The sequence below is a fragment of the Larus michahellis genome (genome assembly GCF_964199755.1).
Source record: "Larus michahellis chromosome W unlocalized genomic scaffold, bLarMic1.1 SUPER_W_unloc_1, whole genome shotgun sequence".
Lineage (NCBI taxonomy): Eukaryota > Metazoa > Chordata > Aves > Charadriiformes > Laridae > Larus > Larus michahellis.
In genome coordinates this window covers 2,283,155-2,308,310 of record NW_027435888.1, presented here as the reverse complement: position 1 = coordinate 2,308,310, position 25,156 = coordinate 2,283,155, and the positions used below count along the sequence as shown (strand labels likewise).

The 25,156-nt window shown below is 58.8% G+C and overlaps 3 protein-coding genes across 3 annotated transcripts in view; all 3 read left to right on the top strand.

Moving 5' to 3' along the window:
- Positions 1–6,647: 6,647 nt before the first annotated feature.
- LOC141736655 (olfactory receptor 14J1-like) lies at positions 6,648–8,748 on the top strand. Its single transcript, XM_074571207.1, has one exon. It carries the CDS (start codon positions 6,648–6,650, stop codon positions 7,608–7,610), a length of 963 nt encoding a protein of 320 aa, XP_074427308.1. The 3' UTR covers positions 7,611–8,748.
- Positions 8,749–14,003: 5,255 nt separating this feature from the next.
- LOC141736715 (scavenger receptor cysteine-rich type 1 protein M130-like) lies at positions 14,004–18,510 on the top strand. The gene is made up of 7 exons (XM_074571273.1): positions 14,004–14,334; positions 15,333–15,471; positions 16,154–16,512; positions 16,974–17,066; positions 17,153–17,467; positions 17,825–18,139; positions 18,500–18,510. Exons 1-7 carry the CDS (start codon positions 14,004–14,006, stop codon positions 18,508–18,510), a joined length of 1,563 nt encoding a protein of 520 aa, XP_074427374.1.
- The window catches only part of LOC141736714 (antigen WC1.1-like), a 34,682-nt gene continuing 27,862 nt past the window's right edge, over positions 18,337–25,156 (top strand). Inside the window, exons 1-4 of the mRNA XM_074571271.1 lie at positions 18,337–19,062; positions 19,473–19,508; positions 19,791–19,928; positions 22,391–22,455. Coding sequence (XP_074427372.1) covers positions 18,630–19,062; positions 19,473–19,508; positions 19,791–19,928; positions 22,391–22,455 — 672 coding nt within the window. The 5' untranslated portion in view covers positions 18,337–18,629. The remainder of the gene's footprint in view (positions 19,063–19,472; positions 19,509–19,790; positions 19,929–22,390; positions 22,456–25,156) is intronic.

Here is a 25,156-nt window from a genome sequence, read left to right as displayed (position 1 = left end):
AGCGGGACTCCTGAGCACGCAGCAGCAGCAGCAGGAGGGCGCGAGGTCACGGTCACTGTAACCCCTGCGCACACAGGGGTGGCAGCAGGAGGGACGGGAGCTCCTTCTTCAGGTTCTTCTGCTCCTCCTTGACGTGCGCCTCCAGGAACTCCAGCTCCTGCTGCAGCTTCTCCTGCCACAGCTGGAGGTCGGGGGAGGTCCTGCCTGCCCCCACCATCTGCCTGCACCCCCTCCTGCCCGCCGCCCGCCTGCCTGGACCCTCTCCTGCCTGCACCCCCCGTGCCCACACCCACCTTGTGGCGGGTGTCACGGTCCTCCAGGTCCTCGGGTTCGGGCACCAGGAAGGACAGAGACGGGGGAGGGCGTGGGGCGGCAGCTCCTCCTGGGGGGGCATGGGGGGGCTGCACCCAGGGGTGGCGGCACCCGGGGGGAGGGTGGTGGTGGTGAAACCCAGATGAGAGAGGACACCTGGGCAAGGGGGGGCACCCGGACATTGCGGGGGGACAGTACACATGGGTTGGGGAGGGCACCCAGAGGTGGGGAGGGGGGGTGCCCAGAGTATGGGGGGGGTGTCACCCTTGGGGGACACCCAGATACGATGGGGGGACCCAGATTAGGCAGTGTGTGCCCCCATGGGGTGGGGAGCCAGAGGTGTGGGGAGTGTCACTCATGGGGGCACCCAGAGACTGGGGGGGGAGGGAGCACCACCCATGGAGGGGGGGAGCAGAGGTGGGAAGGGCACCCAGAGACTGGGGGGGCCCCATGGGGAGGAGTCACCCAGAGACTGGGGGGGCTGTCACCCATGGGGGGGCACCCAGAAACTGAAGGGGGACGCCAGAGATGGGGAGGGGGTACCCAGAGACTGGGGGGGGCACACAGAGATGGGGGGAGGCACCCAGATATTCGGGGGGGGCAGCCAGAAAGTGGGGGGGCACCCTCGGATGGGGGGGAGACCCAGAACCGTGGCGGGACCCGGAAGCGGGTGCGGGATCACGCGGACATGGCGGGGGGGGACCGAGCGATGAGCGCGACCCGGTAGCGGGGGCCGCCCACGGGCGGGTGGGGGCCGGGGGGTCCCGGGAGAGTCTCAGCGGTGTCCCGTCCCCCCCCCAGGGTGTCCCCAAGGTGTCCCCGGGCGAACCGACCTGCGCGACCTCCCGCGGCGACCCCAGCTCCGCCATGCTGCCGCGCGTCACAGGGCAACGCCCACCGCGGCCGGAAACCGCGCCCACTTCCGGCGCAGGGGATGATGGGAGATGGAGTACGGCCCAGTGCGGACCAGTCATCCCAGTACGGGCCAATAATCCCAGTATGGACCAGCATAGAGCGGTCCCAGTGCGGTCCCAGTGCTCCCAGTATGACCCCCTGACTCCCCGCAGTGCTCCCAGGGTGCTCCCAGTCCTCCCAGTTCGACGCCCTGACTCCTCCAGTGCTCCCAGTGCTGTCACAGTGCTCCCAGTATGACTCCCTCACTCCCCCTAGTGCTCCCAGGTCAACGCCCTTACTCCCCGCCGTGCTCACAGTGTTGTCCCAGTGCTCCCAGTATAACACCCTCACTCCCCCCAGTGCTCCCAGGGTGCTCCCAGTGCTCCCAGTATGACCCCCACTACTCAACCCAGTACTCCCAGTGCGGTCCCAGTGCTCCCAGTACGACACACTGACTACCCGCAGTGCTCCCAGTGAGGTCCCAGTGCTCCCAGGATGACCCCCTCACTCCCCCCAGTGCTCCCAGTGTGGTCCCAGTGCTCCCAGTATGACCCCCTGACTCCCCCCAGTGCTCCCAGTGCTGTCCCAGTGCTCCCAGTACGACACCCTGACTCCCCCCAGTGCTCCCAGTGAGGTCCCAGTGCTCCCAGGATGACTCCCTGACCCCCACAGTGTTCCCAGTGTGGTCCCAGTGCTTCCAGTATGACCCCCTGACTCCCCCCAGTGCTCCCAGTGCTGTCCAGTGCTCCCAGTATGACTCCCTCACTCCTCCCAGTGCTCCCAGTATCACTTTCTGGTTACTCCCAGTGCTCCCAGTATGGTCCCAGTGCTCCCATGGTGTGTTTTAGACTCAGAGGGCAATGAAGAACCACGTGCCGCTCGCTCGGGCCTTCCCAATACGGGAAGAATCGGAAGAAAAAAGGCAAGACTCTTGGGTTGAGACAAAGACAGTTTCACAGAACAGCAAAGGGAACAAGAAAACAACAACAATCACACGGACAGAGGAATGTACAAACACGATTACGGAACCCACGCTCCCCAACCGGACCCGGGATGCCCCAGCCCGCTCCAAACGGAGATGTCCTGCCCCCTCCCCCAGCAGCTCAGGGTGGGCATGGCTCACATGGCATGGAATACCTGTGTCCTGGGGAGAAGTAACCCTGTCCCCGCCGCAACCAGGACATTATCCACCCCTTATTCCAGACCATCCATGCCATGCCCACATCTTACAGGTTCCAATGAATTGCCACCACTTTCCCCTGTCATGTATATATATACGTATATATTCATGCAGATATAGTGCCCTGAGTCTATGGGCCATCCCTCCAAAGTGTCCCTTGAGTTCATTTCATCCATGGCTCTGGGCTCCATCTGTTAGAACAGCCTGTGTCCTGGAGAGAATTAACCCTATCCCTGCCGGAACCAGGACAGCAGCCCAGAAAGCCAATCATAGCCTGGGCTGCATCTACAGAAGCGTGGCCAGCAGGTGGAGGGAGGGGATTCCCCGTCTCTACTGCCATCTCATACGATTTCATCTGGAATGCTGCGTCCAGTTCTAGGGGACCCAGCACAAGAAAACTTGGAACTGTTAGAGAGGGTCAAGGGAAGGATCACCAAAAATCATTGGAAGGCTGGAAGACCTCTCCTAGGAAGAGAAACTGAGAGAGTTGAAGTTGTTGAGCCTGGAAACAAAAAAGCACCAAGGAGACCTTCTTGTGGCCTTTTAACCTATGAGGGAGGCTTATAGAGGAGAGAGAGAGAGATTTTGCCAGGGCCAGTAATGACAGGACAAGGGTCAATGGCTTTACAGTGAAGGAGGGTGGATTTAGACTGGACATAGGGAGGAAATTTTTCACAATGGGTGTGGTGAGACACTGGAAAACGTTGCCCAGAGAAGTTCTGGATTCCCCATCATTGGCGGTGTTCAGGGTCAGGTATGGTGGGGCTTTGAGCATCCTGATCGCAGATGTCCCTAAAAAACAGGGATTGGACAAGGTGATCTTTCAAGGTCCCTTCAAACCAAAACCATTCTGGGATACTATGAGGGCAGATGTGGCCACACCAGTCCTGAGTCGAGGGGGACAATAACTCCCCTTCTTTGGATGGCCACGGCCATTCTAACACCACCCCATATGCAGCTGGCCTTAATGGTGCTGAGCCTTTACCAGAGGCTCATATGGCATCCCTCAAAATGCCCAGGCCCTCTCCTCAGACTCACTCCTCACCTCGTCCTCTCCCACTTTGCCCCTTCTCCTTGAAAAACTTGAGGAGGTTTGTGTTGGCCACATCCCCAGGTGTCTCAAGGTCCCTGTGCACTGAAGCTCCAGCACGTCAGCATTTAAATTGCATGTGCAGATGGCTCATGCTGAGTCGTGGTTCCTCTAACGAGGCAACTAGAGTAGCTGTAGGACAGCAGAGGTAAGAAAAGGGGTTACTAGTGTCATGGACGTCATGAGGAAGGTGGAAAGTGCCACTGTCACCATCTCAGAAACACCAAGGGAAGGGCCAACAAGGAAACAGTGAAAAAGAGTTGGCTCTTTGTATGGGAGGGGATGAGGATGATCCAAGAGAAGAACTTGAGATGGAAAAAGAGCGGAAAAGGGCATGAAAGTTGAATAGAATCATAGAATTGTCTTGGTTGGAAAGGACCTTTCAGATCACCTAGTCCAACCATCAACCTAACTCTGACAAAAGCCATCACTACACCGTATCTCTAAGCACTATGTCTGCCCATCTTTTAAATACCTCAAGCGATGGTTCCTCAAAAACTTCCTGGGCAGCCTGTTCCAATTGTTAATAACCCCTCCAGTGTAAAAATGTTTCCTATTATCCTGCCTAAACTTCCCCTGGCACAACTTGAGGCCGTTTCCTTTTGTCCTATCGCCTCTTACTTGGGAGAAGAGACCGATCCCTACCTCTCTACAACCTCCTTTCTGGGAGTTGTAGAGAGTGAGAAGGTCTCCCCTCAGCCTCCTTTTCAACAGGCTAAACAATTCCGGCTCTCTCAACTGCTCCATATAATGCTCCTCTCCAGCCGCTCCTCCCCAGGCTTGTAACGCTGCATGGGGTTAGTGTGACCCAAGTGCAAGACCTGGCACTTGGCCTTGTTGAACCTCATACCACTGGCTTTGGACCATTGATCCAGACTCTCCAGATCCCTCTGCAGTGTGTTCCTACCCTCAAGCAGGTCGACACTCCCACCCAACTTGCTGTCGTCTGCAAACTTACTGAGGGTGCACTCAATCCCCTCGTCCAGATCATTGATAAAGATCTTAAAGTGAACTGGCCCCAATACCAAGCCCTGGGGAACAAGCATCAGGGTGACCATCTGCACACAAACATTAACAGCTGACCAAATGGAGCTTGAGTCCAGGGGCAGATGGAGAAACGCTGGGATTTGGCCAACAGAAACGTCTTCAAGTCTTTCAAGGAGAAGTGGCCAGTCCTGCATCCCGGGGAAGAATAACCCCAATGCAGCAGGACAGGCTGGGACCTGATGTGCTGAGCAGTGACCCTGCGGAGACGGGGCTGGGCACCCTGAGGGACGCCTCATGAGCCAGTGGTGCACGCTCACTATGAACAAGGCCGGCTGCCTACGGGGCTGCAGGAGGAGGAGCGTGTGCCCCCCAGGCAACTTGAGTCACCTTCCCCTTTGACTCAGCACTGCTGTGGCCCAACGCACACAGCTGTGTCCCAGTGTGCGGCTCCCCATTTTGGAGAAGTGGAGAGGACCTGGAGAGTGTCCAGAGGAGGTCTGCCAAGATGGCCTTTAGGGCCCAGTGCACATGTGCTTGGTGGAGAGGCTGAGGGACCTGGGCTTCTCTGGCCCAGTGGCAGGGAGGCTCTGGGCACTATTGGAATGGCCTGAACCTGGTTGAAGGGTTGTTTGTGAGATGATGGATCTTTTCTTTGGTGGGAAACAGCAGGAGAAAGAAACAGACTGGACAGCAGGAGAAAGAAATGCCACTGCAAGGGCAGCGCTGTGCTGCAACAGATCACCCAGAGGGAGTCGGGATCAGCCCAAGGCGTTGTGTTTCAGCAACAGCCAAGGACGATGGAGAGAGATGAGTAAAGGCAGTGAGATGCTGAGGGGAGAGCAAGACGGGGAAGCAGGGGGGATGTCTGCAGCCTGCAGGGGAAGAGGAACAGATGTGGGACACCATAGCACAGCCTGTGGTGGAGACGATCAAGGGAGTTGGCAAGGCTGAAAGCCCCCAACAGTGCTTATGTCTTTCTCCTCTTGGCTGTGGCTGTTGTCTGTGCCACCAAGGCTACCAGAAGACACCTTATCCTTACAGCACTAGGGCCTTAGCGCCTCCTCTTCCCCACCCGGGAGCCGTCATTCTGTCTTTCTGCCCTTGGCATTGCACGTCCTCCCATCACAATGCCCCAGGAAGAGCCCTGAGCTGTGCTTGTGGGGCAGGATCTCCCTTCCCAGGGGCTGGAGGCCAGGGCTTGGCCCTTTGCCTTCCTCTCACACATTCAGCATTAGCCAGCGTCAGAGACACCTCTCCATTGCCTTTGCCTACCTGCCCTCACTGCCTCCAGTTTTCCCTCGAACGAGTCCCCAGGAGCCTTTGGCAGTAATGGCCCTCAGTGGGACCCATTAACGCTCCAAGAAACTTTGGAGTCTGCATCTGACGTTGACTTCTGGAGAGGTTTCATCAGCTTCCCCTGGGTCTGAGCTTCATGGGCTCAGCACCAAAACCACCAGAGAGGTCAATAAAATGCCTTGGACTGGTCCTGCTCAGTATAGAAATGGGGGTTGGCCAGGTGGCAGGAATCCGTGTTCGCTGCTCGGGATGGGCATCGGGTGGTAAGCAATTGTACTGCATCACTCCTGGTTTCCTACATTCTTTTGCAATGATTGTTAGTTTCTTTCCCGTTACTGGTCTATCAAACTGTCTGTATCTCAACCCATGAGATTTTTATTCCTTTTTCTCCCTCTTCTCCCTATCCCTCTGCAGGGGTCGGGGGGCAGTGAGTGAAGAGCTGCGTGGTCTTTCCCCCCCGACAAGGCTGAGGAGTGAGCTGGCTCTGCTCATGTCACTGCAGTTTGAGGACAACCAGGAGTTTCCTTGAGGTTTTCCTGCAGGAATATGCTGAGCAGCTCCTCTGCGTTACAAGTGGATCACAGATGAGGTAACTAGTGAATGGCAGAAGCTGTAACCCCTTTCCCCAGTCCCCACTGCTGTGCAGCAGGGATGACTCCTTGGGAGCCCACAAGCAGAGTTCTGCTCCTCACGGCACACTTGGCCAGCAACAATGAGAGCTCCAACAAGGGCAATGCAGAAAGCTCCCGCAAAAAAGGACACAGGCAAAGGGTGTTTTTTGGGGTTGGGTTTGGAAGGGCAGGCATTGGGAAGAGATTTTCTCAGAGCTGTCCTGACTTGTGAGTGTGCTTTCCTCCTTTGGCAGTACCTCGGGAACAAAGGGATCCGATGTCCAACGGCAGCTCCATCACCCACTTCCTCCTCCTGGCATTCGCAGACACGCGGGAGCTGCAGCTCTTGCACTTCTGTCTCTTCCTGGGCATCTACCTGGCTGCCCTCCTGGGCAATGGCCTCATCATCACTGCTGTAGCCTGTGACCACCGCCTCCACACCCCCATGTACTTCTTCCTCCTCAACCTCGCCCTCCTCGACCTGGGCTGCATCTCCACCACTCTGCCCAAAGCCATGGCCAATTCCCCCTGGGACACCAGGGCCATCTCCTTCTCGGGATGTGCTGCCCAGGACTTCTTCTTTGCCTTCTTTATCTCAGCAGAATTTTCCCTTCTGACCGTCATGGCCTACGACTGCTACGTTGCCATCTGCAAACCCCTGCACTATGGGTCCCTCCAGGGCAGCAGAGCTTGTGTCCACATGGCAGCAGCTGCCTGGGGCAGTGGCTTTCTCACTGCTCTGCTGCACATGGCCAATACATTTTCAATACCTCTCTGCCAAGGCAATGGCCTAGACCAGTTCTTCTGTGAAATCCCCCAGATCCTCAAGCTCTCCTGCTCACAATCAGACTACCTCAGAGAAGTCTGTCTTCTTTCTTTTAGTATCTTTTTTTCTTTTGTGTGTTTTGTTTTCATTGTGGTGTCCTATGTGTTGATCTTCAGGGCTGTGCTGAGGATGCCCTCACAGCAGGGACAGCAGAAAGCCTTTTCCACGTGCCTCCCTCACCTGGCCATGGTCTCACAGTTTCTCAGCACTGCCACGTTTGCCTACCTGAAGCCCACCTCCATCTCCTCCACAGATCTAGACGTAGTGGTGTTATTTCTGTACTCGGTGGTGCCTCCAACAGTGAACCCCCTCATCTACAGCATGAGGAACCAGGAACTCAGGGATGCCCTGAGGAAACTATTGCAATATACTGCAATATTCACAGAAACCAGCAGGACAACCTTTTGTTCATAACCTTTTTACAGTCTTCCTTTGTTTCCTTCTTTCTTCCTTCCTTCCTTCTTTTCTTATTTCTTTCTTCTTTTCTTTTTTCTCTTTCTTTCCTTCCTTCTTTCTTTCTTTCTTTCTTTCTTTCTTTCTTTCTTTCTTTCTTTCTTTCTTTCTTTCTTTCTTTCTTTCTTTCTTTCTTTCTTTCTTTCTTTCTTTCTTTCTTTCTTTCTTTTTCCCTTCTTTCTGTATTTTCTCTTTCTTTCTTTGTTTCTTTCTTTCCTCCTTCCTTCCTTCCTTCCTTCCTTCCTTCCTTCCTTCCTTCCTTCCTTTCTTTCTCTTTCTTCTTTTTTCCTTCCTATATTCCTTGCTTTCTCTTCTCTCTTTCTCTCTTTCACTGTTTCTCTTTTTTCTCTCTTCCTCTTATTTTAGGCTTGTGATAATATTATTCCTAAGCTCTCTTTTTGAGCATCCCAATGATGTACATGAAAAGCAGACTCCCTCTATACTTCAAACAAAATAAAGGCGGCAGCAGAAAATCAAGCAGTGAATGAATGCTTTATTTTGCTTTGCTTACACACACAGCTTTGGCTTTGCCTGGGCTGAGCTGGGAAGTGCTCGGGAGAGGAAAACACCAGTGCAGAGCTCAGCTGTGTGAGTGTGAAGGCTGGGTGCACACAGCAGTGTTCTCACACAGCCAGGCCTTCTGGAGAGACAGGAAGGACCAGCAGAGCAGGACCTGCTCTGTGCCACAGTCCCTGGACACCCCGGGGAACCTGCCCCAGGGTAATCATCACCAACCAGCCCCTCACAGCTGCAGCAACAGCCACTCACCTCAGCTCAGAGAGCTGGTCTGTCCCTCCATGGAGGGACACAAAATGACTGCATCAGAAGTTTGTTCTTGCATCACAGACTTAGGAATACACATTTCATGTGCGTGATGAGATGAATTTGAGGGAGCACAAGTGCCAGCAGCTACTCCTAGGAGTGTCCTGTTGTGGTAAACTCAGTTTCCTCAGATCACTTCAGGTTTGGAGTAACATCCGCTGGGTAACCACCACTGGCATGTGCTCCCTTGGGTGTAGGTCATAGAGACATCGAATCATAGAACCACAAAATGGTTTGGGGCTGCCAGCGCACATTGCCAGTTCATGTTCAGTTACTCCAGCCCCAGCATCCTCACGCCCTTCTCTGCAGGGCTGCCCTCAATCCCTTCGTCAACACACTCCATGAGTCTCCTGCACTGATTACAGCTTCATGGGACGCTCTTCCAGCAGCTGCCAGGGTGACTGGAGTCCCCCAGTAGATCTCAGCCTCTGAGTGTGGTGCTTCCTGGAGGTGAAGTAAGAACACTTCGTCAAAAGGCTCCTCTTGCTCGGGTGGCCTGTAGCAAACCCCAGCCGTGAGGATTCCAGCTGCACAAGGGTGCTCAGCTCCTCCCCTTTGTTCCCCAGGCTGCGTGCGTTGGTACAGAGGCACTTCAGCTGGGCCACTGACCATGACAACTTCTTTAGAGGAACACACCCCAAATCCTATGAAGCATTTCACAGCCGTTTCCCTGTGGGTTCCAAACACACCAGCAGCCCCTGGCCCTTCTCTCTTCCTAAAATCTCCATCCCTTTCCCGGTCAATCCAGTCTGACATGCAACTGGCCTCTTTTACACCGTGTTCTGCCTCCCCCCTCTTGGTTCCTCCCTGCTCCCCCTTCCGCTGCATGTCCCTCAGGGCTTTGCACAGCTCTATTCATTCCCGCATCCCTCCCAGACCAGGCTCCCTCTGACTCACAACGTTCTCATTTCAAACGGCCACTTGATCTTCCTGGAGGTGCCACCTGGACTTTCTTGATGGCCCACCAATTCCTGGGACTGGCAAAAGTTCTTTCTTGCCAGCGACTCCATGGTTCTTTTCTCAAGTTTGTGGCTCAGTGCACTCTGCTTCTGCTTTCCCCTTTTTTCTCCCTGTTTCCCCATTAACAAGGTCCCCGCGCAGATGACCTTGCTGGAATAAACACTCCCCCTCTCACACACCTCCATCCCTCAGCGTGACTGACCACCTTTGGTTCCCATCGCTGCCTCCCTGAGCCTTTGCCTCAGGTTTGGGGCCCTGCACCTTCTTCTTGATGGCCACTCGGCCTGACAGCTGCCCCACCCACCAGCTTCCGGCGGAAGTCCTGCCCCCTCTCCTCTACCGGGCCTCTGCTCTCTTCTGATTGGCTGCCAGCACCGGCCACCCTGGCTGGATGGACACGGAAGTGCATTGGACCCGGAAGGGTCCAATGGGGGCCGCCATTGTGGTTTGTCCGCCATTTTATGCCGAGATGCCGCCATTCCCTGGCAGGGAGCTGCTATTTGGTTAAAGATCACTCAGCTCCGTGATTGGCTAACGGCCATTTCCTGACACCGTCACACCCGCGTGTTCTCAGGCAGCCCCTGGGATGGGCCGCCTGCCTTGTTTGGATATAAAAATAGAAAATTTATAGACAATATAATCATATATTTTATATATCTATGAAAGGAAGTGTATAATTCTACTAATGAATTTAGTTTTTTAATAATACACACATTCTTTTTATATATATTCTTATGTATATGTGTATAGATTTCTACATAGGTAAACATTAATAAACATATAGAAATTAAATTAATAATTTTTGTTTCTAAAGTTTGCATAACTATAAATTTGAATTGGAGCTATAGTTTTGAACTGAATAAATCCTTCTTCAGTATGATTTAGTGTAGTGAAGAATTAGAGTTTAAATGTGAATGGAAGCAGAAGGAAAAGGCCGGGTGGGGGTCCCCCACCTTACCAGGCTGCAGAACAAGCCCTGACAGGGTGGGCTGGGGGGAATTCAAGAGGGCGGAGGGGTGCCCGAAAGGTGGTGGGGCACGGACACGCTGGAACATGCCCAGGGGCTACGGCCCCCTTCTAGGAGGGGTGAGCAAGTGACGGAGAGGGGGGGTCAGTACTGGCTTGGGTCCCCCCAAAAGACGAGCACGCAGCAAATAGGTTGGTATGTGCTTGTGAGGAGCTGCTGCCTGAGTAGCCAACAGGCCAAGAGGAGGCTTCTGGTCTGTGTAGGAGCTTGTGAGGAGTCGTATCTCAGAGGTGAGCAGACAGCAAGCAGGGGGAGATGTGGGGGTCAGGTCTCTGGTGCCTGAGTAGCTGATAGAGCAGGAGCAAGGCCAGGGCTCCTGTAGGGGCTGGTGAGGTCCCTGGTGCTGGTGTAGCTGATAGGAGACACGTGGCTCGGGCTTGTCCTTGGGATGTCACTCTTGGCTGAGTAGCTGATAAGGCAGGCCCAGGTGCACAGCCCGTGTAGGTGCCTGTGAGGTCACTGCAGCCTGAGTCCCTCACCGGCAAGTACGTGGCAAACGGGCAGATACGCACTTGTGAGGTCCTGCTCAGCTGACAGGCCACGAGCTGACCCACGGCTCGTGTAGGTTTGGTGAGATCCTTCATGTCTGGACACCTAACAGGCCAGGAGCAGGCCCACGCCCTGTGTCTGTGCTTATGAGGTCGCTCACGCCTGAGTAGCCAGTGGGCCAGGAACAGGCCTAGGGATTGTGTAGGTGCCTGTGAGGTCACTGGTGCCTGCGCAGACGAGAGGCCAGGAGCTGTCACCTGGCTTGTGGATGTCTCTGCGATGTCACTGGTGCCTGAGGAGCCCGGGAGAAACGTGTCTTGTGCTGTGTATTTTGAGGTCCCAGGTGCCTGAGAAGCTGGTAGGCCAGGACTAAGCCCCCATCTTGTGTAGGTTTTTGCAAGGTCACCTGTGACTGCTCAGCTGACAGGCCAGGAAGAGGCCCATGGGTTGTGTAGGAGCTGGTGAAGTCACTGCTGCCCGCGTACCTGGTAGGGCAGGAGCAGGAACATGGGTGGTGCAGGGTGTTGTGGTGTCACGGGTGCCCGAGTAGATGACAGGTTGGGAGCCAAGCAGTAGTTTATGTAGGTGTTTGTGAGGTCATTGGTGTCTGAATACCTGATAGGCCAGGAGCAGGAACGTGACTTGGGAATGTCGCTCTTGTGATTTCACCGCTGCCTGTGTAGCTTTTGGGCAAGGAGCAGGCATATGGCTTGTGTGGCCGCTTCTGATGCCATTAAAATAATACTTGGACCCCACCCCAATATGGCTTTTTGGAAGAACCGTCGTCATCAGAAGCCTGTACACAACACGCACACACTTGTGACAGCGGGACTCCTGAGCACGCAGCAGCAGCAGCAGGAGGGTGTGAGGTCATGGTCACTGTAACCCCTGAGCACAGGGTGGTGGCAGCAGGAGGGACGTGAGGTCACTGTCGGTACCACTCATGAGCACACGGCAGCAGAAGTAGGAGAGTGTGAGGTCACCGTCAGTATAACCCACGAACACACAGCTTTGGCAGTAGGAAGGATGTGAGGTCACATCACCAATGTCACCCCGTGCCCGTGGGGCTCGGTGCAGAGCGGCCGTGTGCATGACAGGGGCATGATGGGGGCTGGGAGCTGCCCGTCCCCGTGTCTGCGAGGCCGAAGGAGCAGCCCCTGCGGCCCTGGCTGGAGCAGTCGGGGTGGGGGTGGCTCGGGGGTACCCCAGGGATGTGCCTGGGCACGGCGCCAGGAGGAAACCACAGACTTCCTGCCCGGGCGCTGCGGGGGGAGCGGGGGGAGCGCGGCGAGGCCACGTGGGCTGTGGTTTGTGCACCTGCAGGCTCCAGCTCCCGCTCCGCCCGCGGGGAATAACGGCCCCTGGGTGACACACTGAGAGTCAGGGACACGTCTGAGCCTCTGGGCTTCCCGTCTGCTGCCAGGGCAGGGACATGATCCAGCTGCAGCTCCTGCGAGGGACTCACTGTGGGGGTCTGCAGGGAGGGACGGACAAGCCAACACTCCTGGGATGGAGCCCTTGCCCTGGATGAAGACCTCTCCCAGCTGCTGCTCCCAGCACAGTGAGGTCCGTAGCAGGGGCAGGGGCTGTTTCCTCCCCATCCTGACGCAGACCCTGGTGCAGTCCCCGCTCCATGGTCACCGCAGCTTGGGGGCAGCTGGACACTTGCCTCGTGGCTTCTTGGATGAGCCCGGTGCAGGAGATGCTCAGTGCTTCCAGGCCCACAGCAGGGTGCAAGGGGTGACTAACCAAATTCCCCGGCACACCGAGCTTGTCCCATGATGATCCGCCACCATAGCAACCATGACACCGGCAGCGGGACATATATGTCCCTCATATATGGTCATGAACGGCGCTGGAGAAGTTCATTGGCGGGCTGGGCTGTGTTGGAGGGGAGATAGCTCCCGATAACGTCTAAAAAGGTGCTGCTGCTTCGATTGGCTCCTTCCGCAGCTGGGTCGGCATCTGCAGAGATATATTACCCTCCCATCATCGACGTCCCCGTGAGTCCCCAGGAGTTGTGACAGGGAGTGGGGAAGAGCAGGGCTGTGCCAGCAGGGCAGGAGGCTCAGGATGGGAATGGAGGGACTCCTGTCCCCTCGGGTGCTGTGGCTGCTCCTCTGGGTGCAGCTCTGCAGAGGTAAGTGCCGGCTCCCTTTTCCCACAGCCCAGGGCCATCGGGTACCAGTGGGGTCATCAAGAGCCCTTTGGGAAGAGGGTTTCTTTCCAAGTGCCGCTGAGATGAGGGTCAGGAGGAGCTCAAGTCCATGGACCCTGTGCCTTTGCCTGTGTCCATTTGGCTGGGAGAGGGTGTCTCCACTTCCAGAGCTCCAGTATTTCGGGCAGCCTGTGCCTGGCTGCATTTAAAGACAACCCATCCTGGGGTACCCTTTTGGGATGACTTATTCCTCAGTACTGTGCCCCTGAGGCTGGCTGTGGCTCCAGGGTCCAGGGGAGCCCTGACACCAGGAAGGCAGTTTGTGCCCCACAGAGAGAGGGGGACTGGACTGTCTGCACCCACAGGTGGTAGAGAAGTTCCCTTCTCAGGGGCTCCCACCAAGCACAGGGGCTGGGCTGCCACCAGGGGCCAGGAGGGGACATGAGTTGGGGGGATCCTTGGGATCATGTTGGTGTTCATGAGGACACAGAAAGGCCTGGGGGTGTGTGAGCTTGGGTGGTGCCAGGGCAGGTGGTCAGCAGGGGGAGGTGTGGGGCTGGGGGCATGGGGCTGTTATGGGGTGTTGGGCTGGGGAGGAGCGGGTTCCCTGTGCAGTGCCTGGGGGCACAATGAGTGGGTGGTCATGGGAGGGGGCCATGGGAGTGGGAGGAGGTTCCCAGGGCTGTGTTATGGTGAATAGCCCATCGCAGAAGGGCTGGAGTACTGCACCCCTAGCCTTCACAGGCTGTGGGGAGAGCAGGGACCCCTACACTGGCCAAGGGACAGCCTAGAGGGGTGAGGACTCCCACCCTCCCACCGTGGTGCTTCTGACTCAGCCTGGGCGGGGGGGGCCTTCTAGACCTGCACTCTGGGGCTCGGTGCTCTCCTGAGCGGTCCCATGTCGATGTTCGAAGGGGCTGCAGAGGTGAAGCTGGAGGATGGTGGCGGACGCTGTGCTGGGAGAGTGGAGGTGAAACAGCAGGGCCAGTGGGGGACTGTGTGTGGCTACAACTGGGACATGGACAATGCTGCGGTGGTTTGTAAGCAGCTGCGCTGTGGGTCTGCTCTTGAAGCTCCTCGGTACGGACATTTTGGGCCAGGATCTGGCCCCATTTGGATGGCTGATGTTGAGTGTCATGGCACCAAGTCAGCCCTGTCTGATTGCACAGACACAGAAGATTTTCGACAATACTGTGATCACAGTGAGGATGCTGGAGTGACGTGTTCAGGTACGGTGCCAGCCTGTTCCCCACCTTTGTGACCAGGACGGGGGAAGGGACCTGGCTGTGCCCTCAAGGAAACAAGGGATTACTGGAGAAGGGCCTGGTGTGGCTGGTCACACTGCTGAGCTGGGACTGTCATTGCTGGTTTCCCCGGTCCCTGAGGAAAAGCCAGTGGGAACCCGCCACTGCCTGACGCCTGATGTGTCTCAGCCCACCCTCCGTCAGCGCCTGGGGCTGGGAGATGGTGCCCTCATGCAAGGGAACTTAGAGCAGCTCACGTGGCCACCCACAACCCTGGGCCCAAGGAGGTCAGGGACTTTTGGGTTGTCTCCCCTGGCAGACATGAGTCCCCGAAAGCAGAGGGGCTGCTCAGAGGGCAGGGGCCCTGGGCTTGGGCAGAAGAGCTGGGTGGCTCATGGCCACCTCATTCCCCTTCCAGAGCCACCCCATGAGAGCGAGCCCACAGGGAAACACCCCTGTGCAGGCAGCGCTGACCTGCTGCCCAGCCTCTCCTGCCTACCCCAGCCCCTGCCTGCCCTGTGCCAAGGGCACTTGCCAGCACTTTCTGGCTCTCCTTGCCCTGGGAGCTTGTGTCAGCCCAGGGCTGCTCCGCTGCCCCCTCTCCTGCCCTCTACCCAGCTGGGGGCCAGGGATGTGCACCCCTGGCAGTGTTCTCTGGCCCTGGCTGAGGACCCTCCCCAGGCAGGTGCTGGAGCTGGGGGCTGGTGGAGACAGCGACTGGAGGTACAGCTGCACCACATCTGCTCCCTCTGACATGTCCCATCTAATAGCAGTGCCTCAATGGGCTCCATTTCTGGTGGCTCCAAGGGGTTCCTCAGCCTGGCTCTCAGCTTGGTGGGGCAGAGCAGGCTGCAGCAGCCAGCAGAACCTCAGCCCATCTCCTTGGGCTCAAGCGCTGCAGTGCCTGGGGCCAGTGCCAGGTAGCCCAGGGTCTCCAGGAGGGCAGCAGTTTTTCTAAGCGCTTCCTGTGGCTGTGGGTTTAGGAGAAAAGCCAGCCCACGAGTGCTGTGATGATGTTGGGGGAGCAGCAGGGGGTCCCTGGTGTGTTTGTGCCATCAACACCCACTGGGAGCTGCTGGGAGGGTCGTGGGGCTCTTTGCCTGTAGCCACCTTGCAGGCCAGGTAGGACATGGGTATGTAACTGCCAGAGGGCTGTGGGAACTCACAGGGTTCTTTGGTTACTCCAGGATTTGTCCGGCTGGTTGGAGGGGACAACCCCTGCTCAGGAAGAGTGGAGATCCATGATAGGAACGAGTGGAAAACTGTCTGTGACTCCGACTTTGGTCCCAAAGCTGCCGACGTGGTCTGCAGAGAGTTGCAGTGTGGCACAGCCCTGTCTGTCCCCGGGGCAGCTCACTTTGGAGAAGGGGCTGGTCCCATGTGGGACAGAGAGCTGCAGTGTGTGGGGAATGAATCCCTTCTCAGCTCCTGCCCCACGGGGTCCCCCAGGGACCAGCCCTGCACCCACGCGAATGCTGCCGGTGTCACCTGCACACGTAAGGACTCAGGGCAGGGTGTTACCACCGCGGGTGTGCCGATGATGGGGGAGCAGGGACGGGACTGTGCTGTGCTGGGTGTGAGGACAGAAGGGGTGACCACAGAACCATAGAATGGTTTGGGTTGGAAGGGACCTTACAATGTCATCTAGTCCAACTTGCCTGCAACCAGCAGGGACCTCTTCAACTAGATCAGGTTGCTCAGAGCCCCGTTAAACCTGACCTTGAATGTTTGCCTGCAGCCCTAAAATGGTGCAGAAGGAGGAGAAAGGCAGGGTGTCCATTTGCCCTCTACTCCACCACCCAAGGGAGAAAAGCACAAGTCTGCCCTGTCTCATCCTTCTCTGTCCAGAGTTCACAGGGTTCAGGCTGGTGAACGGCAGCACGGCGTGTGAGGGGAGGGTGGAGGTCCATGTGCAGGGGGCCTGGGGCACCCTCTGTGCCTCCCGCTGGGACCTCTTGGACGCCCACGTTCTCTGCCGTCACCTCAACTGTGGGTTTGCTGAGTCCATTCCTAAAGGAGGGCATTTTGGGAGAGGAAGCGGCCCTGTCTGGAGAGACTCCTTCCACTGTGACGGGACTGAAGCCCACCTGGGAGAGTGCCCAGTGACTTCCCTGGGGGCCTCGCCGTGCTCCCATGAGAACGACGCTGCTGTCATATGCTCAGGTGAGTGCAGGAAAACACTCGGTTACTCTGTTTTCCTCTTAAATGCTCCCAAAGCAGGGGACCCTGTGGCAGTGCAAGGCTCTGGCTCAGAAGGTCCCCACAGAGGGCTGGCGGCAGGCAGGCGAGCTCCAAGGCCCTCCTGCAAGGGTGCCAGAGCCTGGAGACGTGCTGCAGGCTGCCGGGCTCCCTGATGCCGCCAAGGGCTGTGTCATGGCTGCTCTCCCCAGGCCCAGCTCGCTTCGCATCCCTGCGGCTGGTGGGTGGAGGAAGCCCGTGCGACGGGCGAGTGGAGATCTTCCAGCACGGGATGTGGGGCAGAGTCCTGGATGAGGAGTGGGACGTGCAGGAGGCCAGCGTGGTGTGCCGGCAGCTGCAGTGCGGGGAGGCAGAGGCAGCCTACAACCCCCCGAAGGCTCAGAGAGGGACGGGTCCCGTGGGGCTGCAAGGGGTGCGGTGTGCAGGGCATGAGGCCAACCTGACCCTCTGCAACACCTCCCTGCCTGAGAGTGCGCTGGAAGCAGGGATTGCCGAGGACGTGGGGGTCGTTTGCTGGGGTGAGTGGCGCTGCACGGCCCCCCCAGGCTCTGGGCTGGGTGGGCAGCCGGCCCTTGACGGCAGCCGGGGTTTCCTGCTGCTACAGGGAGCCGTCAGGTGCGGCTGGTGAACGGGCCTGGGCGCTGCGCTGGGAGAGTGGAGATCTACTACCAGGGCAGCTGGGGGAGCGTCTGCGATGACGGCTGGGACCTGTCTGATGCTGCCGTCGTTTGCCACCAGCTGGGCTGCGGAGGGGCGCTGGAGGCGGTTGGCTCCGCTCGCTTCGGGGAAGGCTCCGCTCAGATCTGGCTGGAGAGCGTGAACTGCTCCGGGGCCGAAGCTGCTCTCTGGGACTGCCCGGCAGGGTCCTGGGGGCAGCATGACTGCGGGCACAAAGAGGACGCAGGAGTCATCTGCTCAGGTGTGTGCCGGGAGCTGTGGTGGGAGCCCAGTGCCCAGGCAGGCTGGGACGAGGGGAGAGCTGGACACGGCCGAGGCTGTTCCTGGCCAGCTCTGAGCCCCTGACAAAGGCCATCGTGGGGACACCCATGCACAGGTGCCCTCAGTCCCACCGGGGGTCCCTGGGGAGCTCTGCTGTCCCTGACGGTCAGCAGGGAGGGCAGGGGTGTCTGTCCATCAGGGACATTTCTCTGTCCGTGGGTGCAAGGGGGACTTGCTGGACGTGCCTTTGCCTGTCTGAGGGCCTGGCGGGTGCAGGGGTGTCCCTGCTCCCCCAGCCCCAGCCCAGCCTGTTCCCCCTCGCTGCCTTTCCTCCCAGAGTTCATGGCCCTGAGGCTGGAGAACGGCACCAACTGCTCCGGGCGCCTGCAGGTTTTCTACAATGGGGCGTGGGGGAGCGTTTGCTCCAACTCCATGACTCCTGAAACTGTGTCGCTGGCATGCAAGGAGCTGGGCTGCGGGGACAGCGGGTCCCTGGAAACACAATGGCCCTACGGCAGGCTGTCTGGCACGGCCTGGCTGGATCGTGTGGAGTGTGGGGAGAGAAACAGCTCCTTCTGGCAGTGTCCCTCCGCTCCCTGGCACCCGCAGTCATGCGACGACCTGCGAGAGGAGACCCACATCACCTGCAAGGGTAATTCTGAGCTAGCCGGGCACCAGCATCCCCTGCATTCCTGCTCCTGGCTGGGCATGGTCAAATTCCTGGGCCTGCAGGGGCCTTTCGTTTCCATGCCAGACACTTGTCCTGCTGGTACCAAAAATGGGACTTCCTCTCCTGGAGCCCCACACATTCACCAGCGGTTGCCAGCTGGGCTCCCAGCTTCGCCTGGTTGAGGCAGAGGTTTCTCGAGGCAAGGTCCCAGAAGGGAACAGCCAGGGCTCCGAGGAGTGTCCCTTCCATGGACACCCTCCTGCTGCTCTGTGACCCAGGGTCCCTTTGGGGCTGAGCAGTCAGGGTCCCCCACGTTTCCGTGTGTGTCCCCGGAATGACCAGGGTTCAGCTGATGGTATGATTGGCATGAGCTGAGCTGAGCCCCGCTCTCTGCTGCACGCCCCCCTGCAGCAGCCCCTTCACCACAGCGTTTCCCTCTGCAGGGAGTCAGCCAGAAACACCCCCGGCCCCAATGGCTGCGTGCCCCAGCACCCCGAGCTGCACAGGTAGCTGCTCCTCTGCATGCCCCTCTCTCCTGGCAGGGCTCTGCCTGCTGTCCCGCGGCCCTGGGAGCTCTCTGCCTTCTCCAGACAGGGAGAAGATTCGTGCTGTGGGAGGGGAGAAGGGGTGCTCTGGCCGAGTGGAGGTGTGGCACCGCGGCTCCTGGGGGACGGTGTGTGACGACTCTTGGGACATGCGGGATGCCGAGGTGGCATGCAGGCAGCTGGGCTGTGGCCCTGCGGTGTCTGCCCTGGCCGAGGCTGCATTTGGGGAGGGGAGCGGCCCCATCTGGCTGGAGCAGGTGGAGTGCCGGGGCACAGAGCCATCTCTGCAGGACTGCTGGGCCCGGCCTGGGGACAGCGGTGCCTGCCGCCATAAGGAGGACGCGGCCCTGATCTGCTCAGGTGAGCGGCAGGGCTGCGACACCTCACAGGGAGCCCTTTTCCCCATTGCGTGCCATCATGGCTCCAGAGCTCCTGAGCGCAAGGCCATCCCTGCAGAGCAGGAGAGCCTTTTGCCGAGTGGGCAGCAGCTTCTGTGGGGCTGGGTGTCCTCCAGCTTCTGCCCGCAGGGCCCTGCAGCCCCCAGGGGCACCTCCCGGGCTGCCGGCTCTGTCCCTGCACTGGGCCCTGCGCTCCTTCCTGGCCATGCTCACCAGTCGTGCAGGAGGGGCGATTTGGGTGGGATGTGGCAGGGATGTCTGCACATGCACACGTGCGCACACACACACACACACACGGTGTGTCAGAGAGGAGGCTCCCTGTTACCTGCACCCCCACCCTCTCAGCCCAGCTCTCCTTCTCCTCCTCTGCAGATGCACCCAGGACGGCAGCACCAACCCCTCCAGCAGGTAACCCGTCCTCCCCACCAGCGCTGGGTCTTCTTGGGGCCAGGCTGTGACCCACAGCCGGAGGGAAGGGGCTCCTTGCTGGGCTGTGAAACTCCCAGGAGGAGGCAGCGGGGTAGCGGTGGGGCGGGAGGCTGGGGAGGGCTGTCATTCACCCAGCCAGGTGGGAGCTTCCCCATCCCTTATCCCTGAAACCTGGTATGTAATGGGGGTCAGGACTGGGGTGTGCCGGCCCCTCACCTCTCCCAGGCCTGGTGCTGCCCTTTCTGTGTTCCTGCCATGCAGATCCCACCCGGGGCCGTCTGACCGGCAGCGGGAGAGTCTCATTGCCCGTCATCATGTGCATCATCCTGGGAGCCCTTGTCTGCCTGCTCCTGGCCCTCCTGGCCGGGCAAGTGCGAAGCGCCAGGGCTGGGCGCAGAGGTGGGTCCCTTCCCAGGGGAAGATGCCTGCTGGCAAGGCCAGGAGTGCCGTGGGGTGTCAGTGAGCGGGAGAGGCAGAGCTGGGGGGACAAGAGTGTGTGCTCTCTGCGGGATCCCATCCCCTCTCTGACCATCCCTGGGCCAGCCCTGCCTCTGTCCACAGGCTCTGAGAGAGCTCAGGAGCCCTTCCCTGAGGCCGTGTATGAGGAGATCGGTTCCAGCACAGCATGGCAGAAGCAGGCAAGGTTCAGCGGCTCAGGTTGGTGTGCGTCCCTCATTGAGTGCTCTTTCCCCTGGCTGCCACCCAGGGTTGAGCCCTGCAGCCCCCTAACCCATGGTTCGTGCGGTTGTGGGGCTGTTGGATCTGTGTGGGGAGCACCCATGTCCTGGGCCTAGGAGAGAAGCATTCCCCCCACCTGCTCTGCGCGTCCCATTTGGGGAGAGCCCCTCTCTGCCTGTCCCTGCACCCTGGGGGACACCTGAGGGGTGAGGGAAGGGGCTGTCCCAGGGCAGCTCTGGCAGGCCCTTGGAGATGGGCTTTGTCCCAGGGCAGCAGGGAGAATCCTGAGCCCTCGTCCCCGTGCAGCCGTGGCTCTGTGGGTCCCACGTCCCCAGCAGCACTGAGCACAAGCTGGGTCCGCAGAACGCACTCCCCTAACACCCGCTGGGCCTCTCTCCAGGCTCCTATTCAGAGGGGTCCCTGAGCAAGCTGCAGCCCTACCCTGGGGACAGCGAGGAGGAGGATGGTCCATGGCCAGCACCAGGTAATGGGGGGCAGGAAGGGGTGGATGTCTCCTCCCTGCAGACATGTGATGGACAGCAGTGTCACTGAGCGTCACCCTCGGAGCTGGGATGACGGGCGGGATCTCCTGTGGGGCTGCAAACACCGATGTCGGAGCCCCACGTCCCTGCGCATCCTCCCATCCTCTGCTCTGCAGAACGCATCTTCTCACTGACACCAGCTCTCCTCTCCTTTCAGACGTCCCTGTCCTGCCTGGAGGTGACCCAGCTGATGGCTATGATGATGCCAGGGAGGTTTCTGACCCTGGGGAGGATCCTTCCCCTGGGCAGGAAGACTGGGAAATGCCCAGGGTGGCAGAGGAAGGATCTGGACCAACGGATACCCCTGGAGGTGAGAAGGAAAGAAAGTGCTGCTGGTTCCTGGGGTGGCATCCCTGGCGTTGGATGATTCGCTGTCACAACGAGAGCCCAATGTGCTGGGATGGGGGAACCTGCCCCAGGAGTTTCTTCTGGGGTACCGTGGGTGGGAGAGGGAGCTGAAAGTCTCAGGACTGGTGAGGAGAAGGGAGAAAGGTGATGTACAGCCCAGGAGAGGCACCCCATGGGGTGAACATGCAATGGCCTGCCTTGCTTCTTGCAGGGCCAAACCTGCTCTCCCAGAGAGGTGCTGGTGCCCCTGGAGCTGAGGGGGATGGCTGGTCCCTGTCCCCAGAGAGCACGGGCTATGACGATGCTGAAGAGGTGTCTGTGGCACATCCCCCTGAGGACACAGAGGCTGTGACACTGGAGCTCAGTGCACAACGGTCCCTGAGCCCCGGGCCAGGAGAGCCCGTCCCTGCAGTGCAGCTGGGGGCAGCCAGGAGGGAGGAGAGGTCTGTGCAGCTGGGAGAGCGATGAGCACCAGGGAACCCTCTCCCTTTTCCCATGGGCAGCAGAATCTGCCAGGGGTTTCCTCGATTTTGATTCCCCTGTTTTTACACAGGGGCCCCCATATCAGTTCTTATTAAAAGCCTTTGAGCCAGAGCTGTGCTTGCCTGCCCAGGTGTTTTAGTGTCTCCCCGAGGGTGGCTGGAGGAAACCAGAGCCCAAAGACATGGCGGTGGGGAAGGGGTATGTCTCGGGTGGGTGTGTGGTGCAGGGCAGTGAGCTGAGCTCAGGTCCAGCACAGCTGCCTGCCTCTCTCCTGAGAGGGGGCTCCAAGGAGGCAGCGCACACAGCCCTCCTCACCCCACAGCCAGACCCTGGCTGGGCAGGGCAGGCCCACAGTGCCTGCAGAGGACCAGAGGCTCCAGCTCCAGCCTTTCCCTGAGGCTGGGCATTCAGGGAAGAAGCCCCTTGGAGATGCTGGGGATGGAAGCCAGGATCTCCCACATGCAAAGTGGGCGCTCTGCCACTGAGCTACACCCTCTGGAGCCTTCCCAGCAGGAGACACTCTCCTCCCATGAGGGGTCTGTGACAAGCACAGCCCCGTTGTCCCCTGGGTGCCCAGGGACCCTCTGCAGCAAACAGCACTTGATCCCTCCTGAGATGGGGGAAGTCCGCACGGCCTCTCCCCGGGGCCTGATCCTGGCACAGGGCTGCACTGCAGAGCACTGCCCCTCCAGCGTCTCTGAAGAGCGATGGGGCAGAAGGAGGCTCTGGCTGCAGGTGCTGCTCCCACGCTCTAGCCCCCTCCAGGGCCAACGGAGAGGAGAAAACTCCTGAGCCTCCTCTGCCCCCCAGGGCAAGGGCAACCCCCCTGTGTGCCACATCTGTGCACAGCGGCACAGGAGGAGAAGTACAACAGGGTGAGGGACATGCCCTCCCTGGGGTGAGGTGCCCCCAGGCTCTGATGGCACCCCAGGGTGTGCGATGGGGCAACATGGGGGCAGAAAGCTCACATGCCCTCATCCATGTAGCGGGCCTCCTCCTGCACCCCTCTGCCCCGCAGCATCCCAGGAGGTGGGGTGAAGGGCAGGTGTCCATCTCCATGGGGCTGATGCCCAGAGAGGAGCATATTGGTGTGTTAGCAGTCATTGGAGCAGGGGGGCAAAGGGGGCCAAGAAATTCTGCTCAGGACAGCGTGTGGCTAAACAATACTGATGGCCATGCACTCCGGTGGGTGATCCTCAGCGTGGCTTTGTCAGCTGTCCTGGGCACATCAGAGGTCCCACTGCAACACCCCCCCGGGGGAAGGATGCTGCCATTCAGGCCGCAGCTCCAGGGAGTGCCTCTCCCTGGGACTATTGGTCCACTGGCCTCTGCTCTGGGAACTGAAGACAAGGTGCAGGAGGCGCCTGAGGAGGGGAACAGACTCTGCACCCTTGAGCATGACAAAGAGGAGAGGAACTGGGTCGTGCAGAGACCCCGCAGAGGACACATCCCGATCCTGTGGAGCAGGGAAGGAGGCACAGCTGGAGACCACCCCAAAGCAGCCCTGAGTGGAGAGTCCTGCCCAGGGGCAGGCTGGGGACTTGTGGGGCTGGAGGAAGGCTCCTTCTAAGCCGCAGACGTGCAGGTCCAGGGCAGGGACAGTGCTCTGGCAAGAGGTGAAGGAGCAAGCAGGGCTGGGGCAGGCTGGAAGGTGGCAGACGGGCTCTGCAAAAAGCAGAGGGAGAAAAATTACTGCTGAAGCCCAGGGCTGAACCAGGCACCTTTAGATCTTCAGTCTAACGCTCTCCCAGCTGAGCTCCTTCAGCCCTGCCCCAGCAGCCCTTGTCCCTGGGCCACCCCTGCCGGGCCCCAGGCTGACACAGACGAGGAGTGCTCCTCAGGGAGGTTCCCAGGGAAAAGCTGTGCCCAGCCCCGGACAGAGGGGACCGGGCCCCTCCCTGCCTCCAAGGCCAGGTGGGCTCCAGCTTTGGTGGAGGCCACGTTGCGCTGGGCGTGCCAAGATGTGTGTGGGCCTCCTACAAAGGGGACAGGAGTGAAGGTAAGTGGGCAGGCCAGGCATGTGCAACTGCAAAGGCTGAGGGTCAAAGAAGCATAGGACCGATGGAAGACCTTATCACCTGGAAAGCCTCCTCCCACCCATTTTTTTCCTTGTTGAACTTTCTCAGCTTCATTCCCAGCTCCTCTCCCTCCTTCCCCCTGAGAAGTGCAGGGCGATGGGGAATGGGGGTCCTGGTCAGTCCATAACAATTCCTCTCTGCTGCTCCTTCCTCCTAACACTTTTCCCATGGGGTCCCTCTTACTGGCTACAGTCTTTCGAGATAAACCTGCTACAGCATGGGCTCTCCTCAAGCTGAAATTCTTTCAGGAAATATCCAACCTCTCCAGTGTTGGGTCCTCCACCAAGTGCAGGGATTACCTCCTCCGCTGTGCTCCTCTCCTTAGGCTGCAGGGAAATACCTGCTCTACTGTGGTATTCTCCACAGGCTGCAGGAGACCATCTGCTCTGGCACCTGGAGCACCTCCTCTCCCTCCTTCTTCACTCACCCTGGTGTTTGCAGGGCTGTTTCTCACACTGGTTTTTCCCTCACTCCTCTCCCACTCGAGCCCTTGTGTCCTTTCTTAAATACACTCTCACAGAGGTTCCACCATCCTCGTTGATGGGCTCAGTTTTGGCCAGCGGTGGGTTTCTTTTGGAGCCGTCTGGAACCAGCTCTGTCTGGCACGGAAGCAGCCCCTGGTCTGTTCTCACAGAGGCCCATGCCTTCAGCCCCACCACTACCAAACCCTGGAGACGGACACCAATTCCACAAGCCCTGGCTCTGCACCACAAACACTCTGGTGTGAGTCCTCACCCCGCATGGGCACACGGTACAAGCTGCACTCCGAGGATTTTTCCTCCTGGGCACTTTCCAGCCCAGCCCAGCTCCCTCCAAGCTCTGCCACCTCCCCTGCCCTCTCTCCATCCCAGCCCAGTCTGCGCTGGCCCAACAGCAGAGCCTGCCCCAGGGTGCTGCAGAGCTCTGGGCACTCACTCCACAGCCACAGCCCCTCTGAAGGGCACCACAGCTGCTGGGGGGCAGAGGAGGGTCAGCCCCAGAGACGGGGGGCATTTGGGCACAAGGCAAAGGCAGTCAGTGGGCCCCTGTGTCCTCCTCCCCGGGATGTTCTGAGGGGTCTGCAGCCCCTCTGTGCCATCCCCTCTCCCCAGCCCAGTGCAAGAGCCCTGGCCCTGGGGACCCTCAGGCAGCTCCTGCCGCCCCAGTGACACAGTGGCACTGGGACAGCCTGCCCCAGGCTGCTGCAGCCAGAAAGGTCTCCTCATCTCCCGTTTATTCAGCCCTGCTGCTGATGGGTCTCAGAAAAAGAAGTGTTAGCTGGTTCATTTTTTGTTTATTGAAACACACACTGACTGAAACACGCTTACTGACTCTTTATTTCCAGAAATATTTTTTGTCACAGACGAGAGGTGAAAAGTTTAGGAGGAGGGGAGGAATAGTGAATGCTTGTCACATCAGATGCTGTGAATCCTTTGCAGAGGAAAGTACACAGTCCATGGCTGCTGAAAAATGTCCAGTCAGTTTCCTCAGGGCACCCTTGAGCTCCTGGTTCCTCATG

Excerpts from the sequence above, each read along its gene's own strand:
- LOC141736715 (XM_074571273.1), top strand. The coding sequence starts at position 14,004 with ATGTCGATGTTCGAAGGGGCTGCAGAGGTGAAGCTGGAGGATGGTGGC. Across the intron at positions 15,472-16,153 it reads GTAGCCACCTTGCAGGCCAG|GGAGAAAAGCACAAGTCTGC; the intron begins GTAGGACATGGG and ends CCACCACCCAAG. Across the intron at positions 17,468-17,824 it reads CGCAGGAGTCATCTGCTCAG|AGTTCATGGCCCTGAGGCTG; the intron begins GTGTGTGCCGGG and ends CTTTCCTCCCAG.
- LOC141736655 (XM_074571207.1), top strand. The coding sequence starts at position 6,648 with ATGTCCAACGGCAGCTCCATCACCCACTTCCTCCTCCTGGCATTCGCA.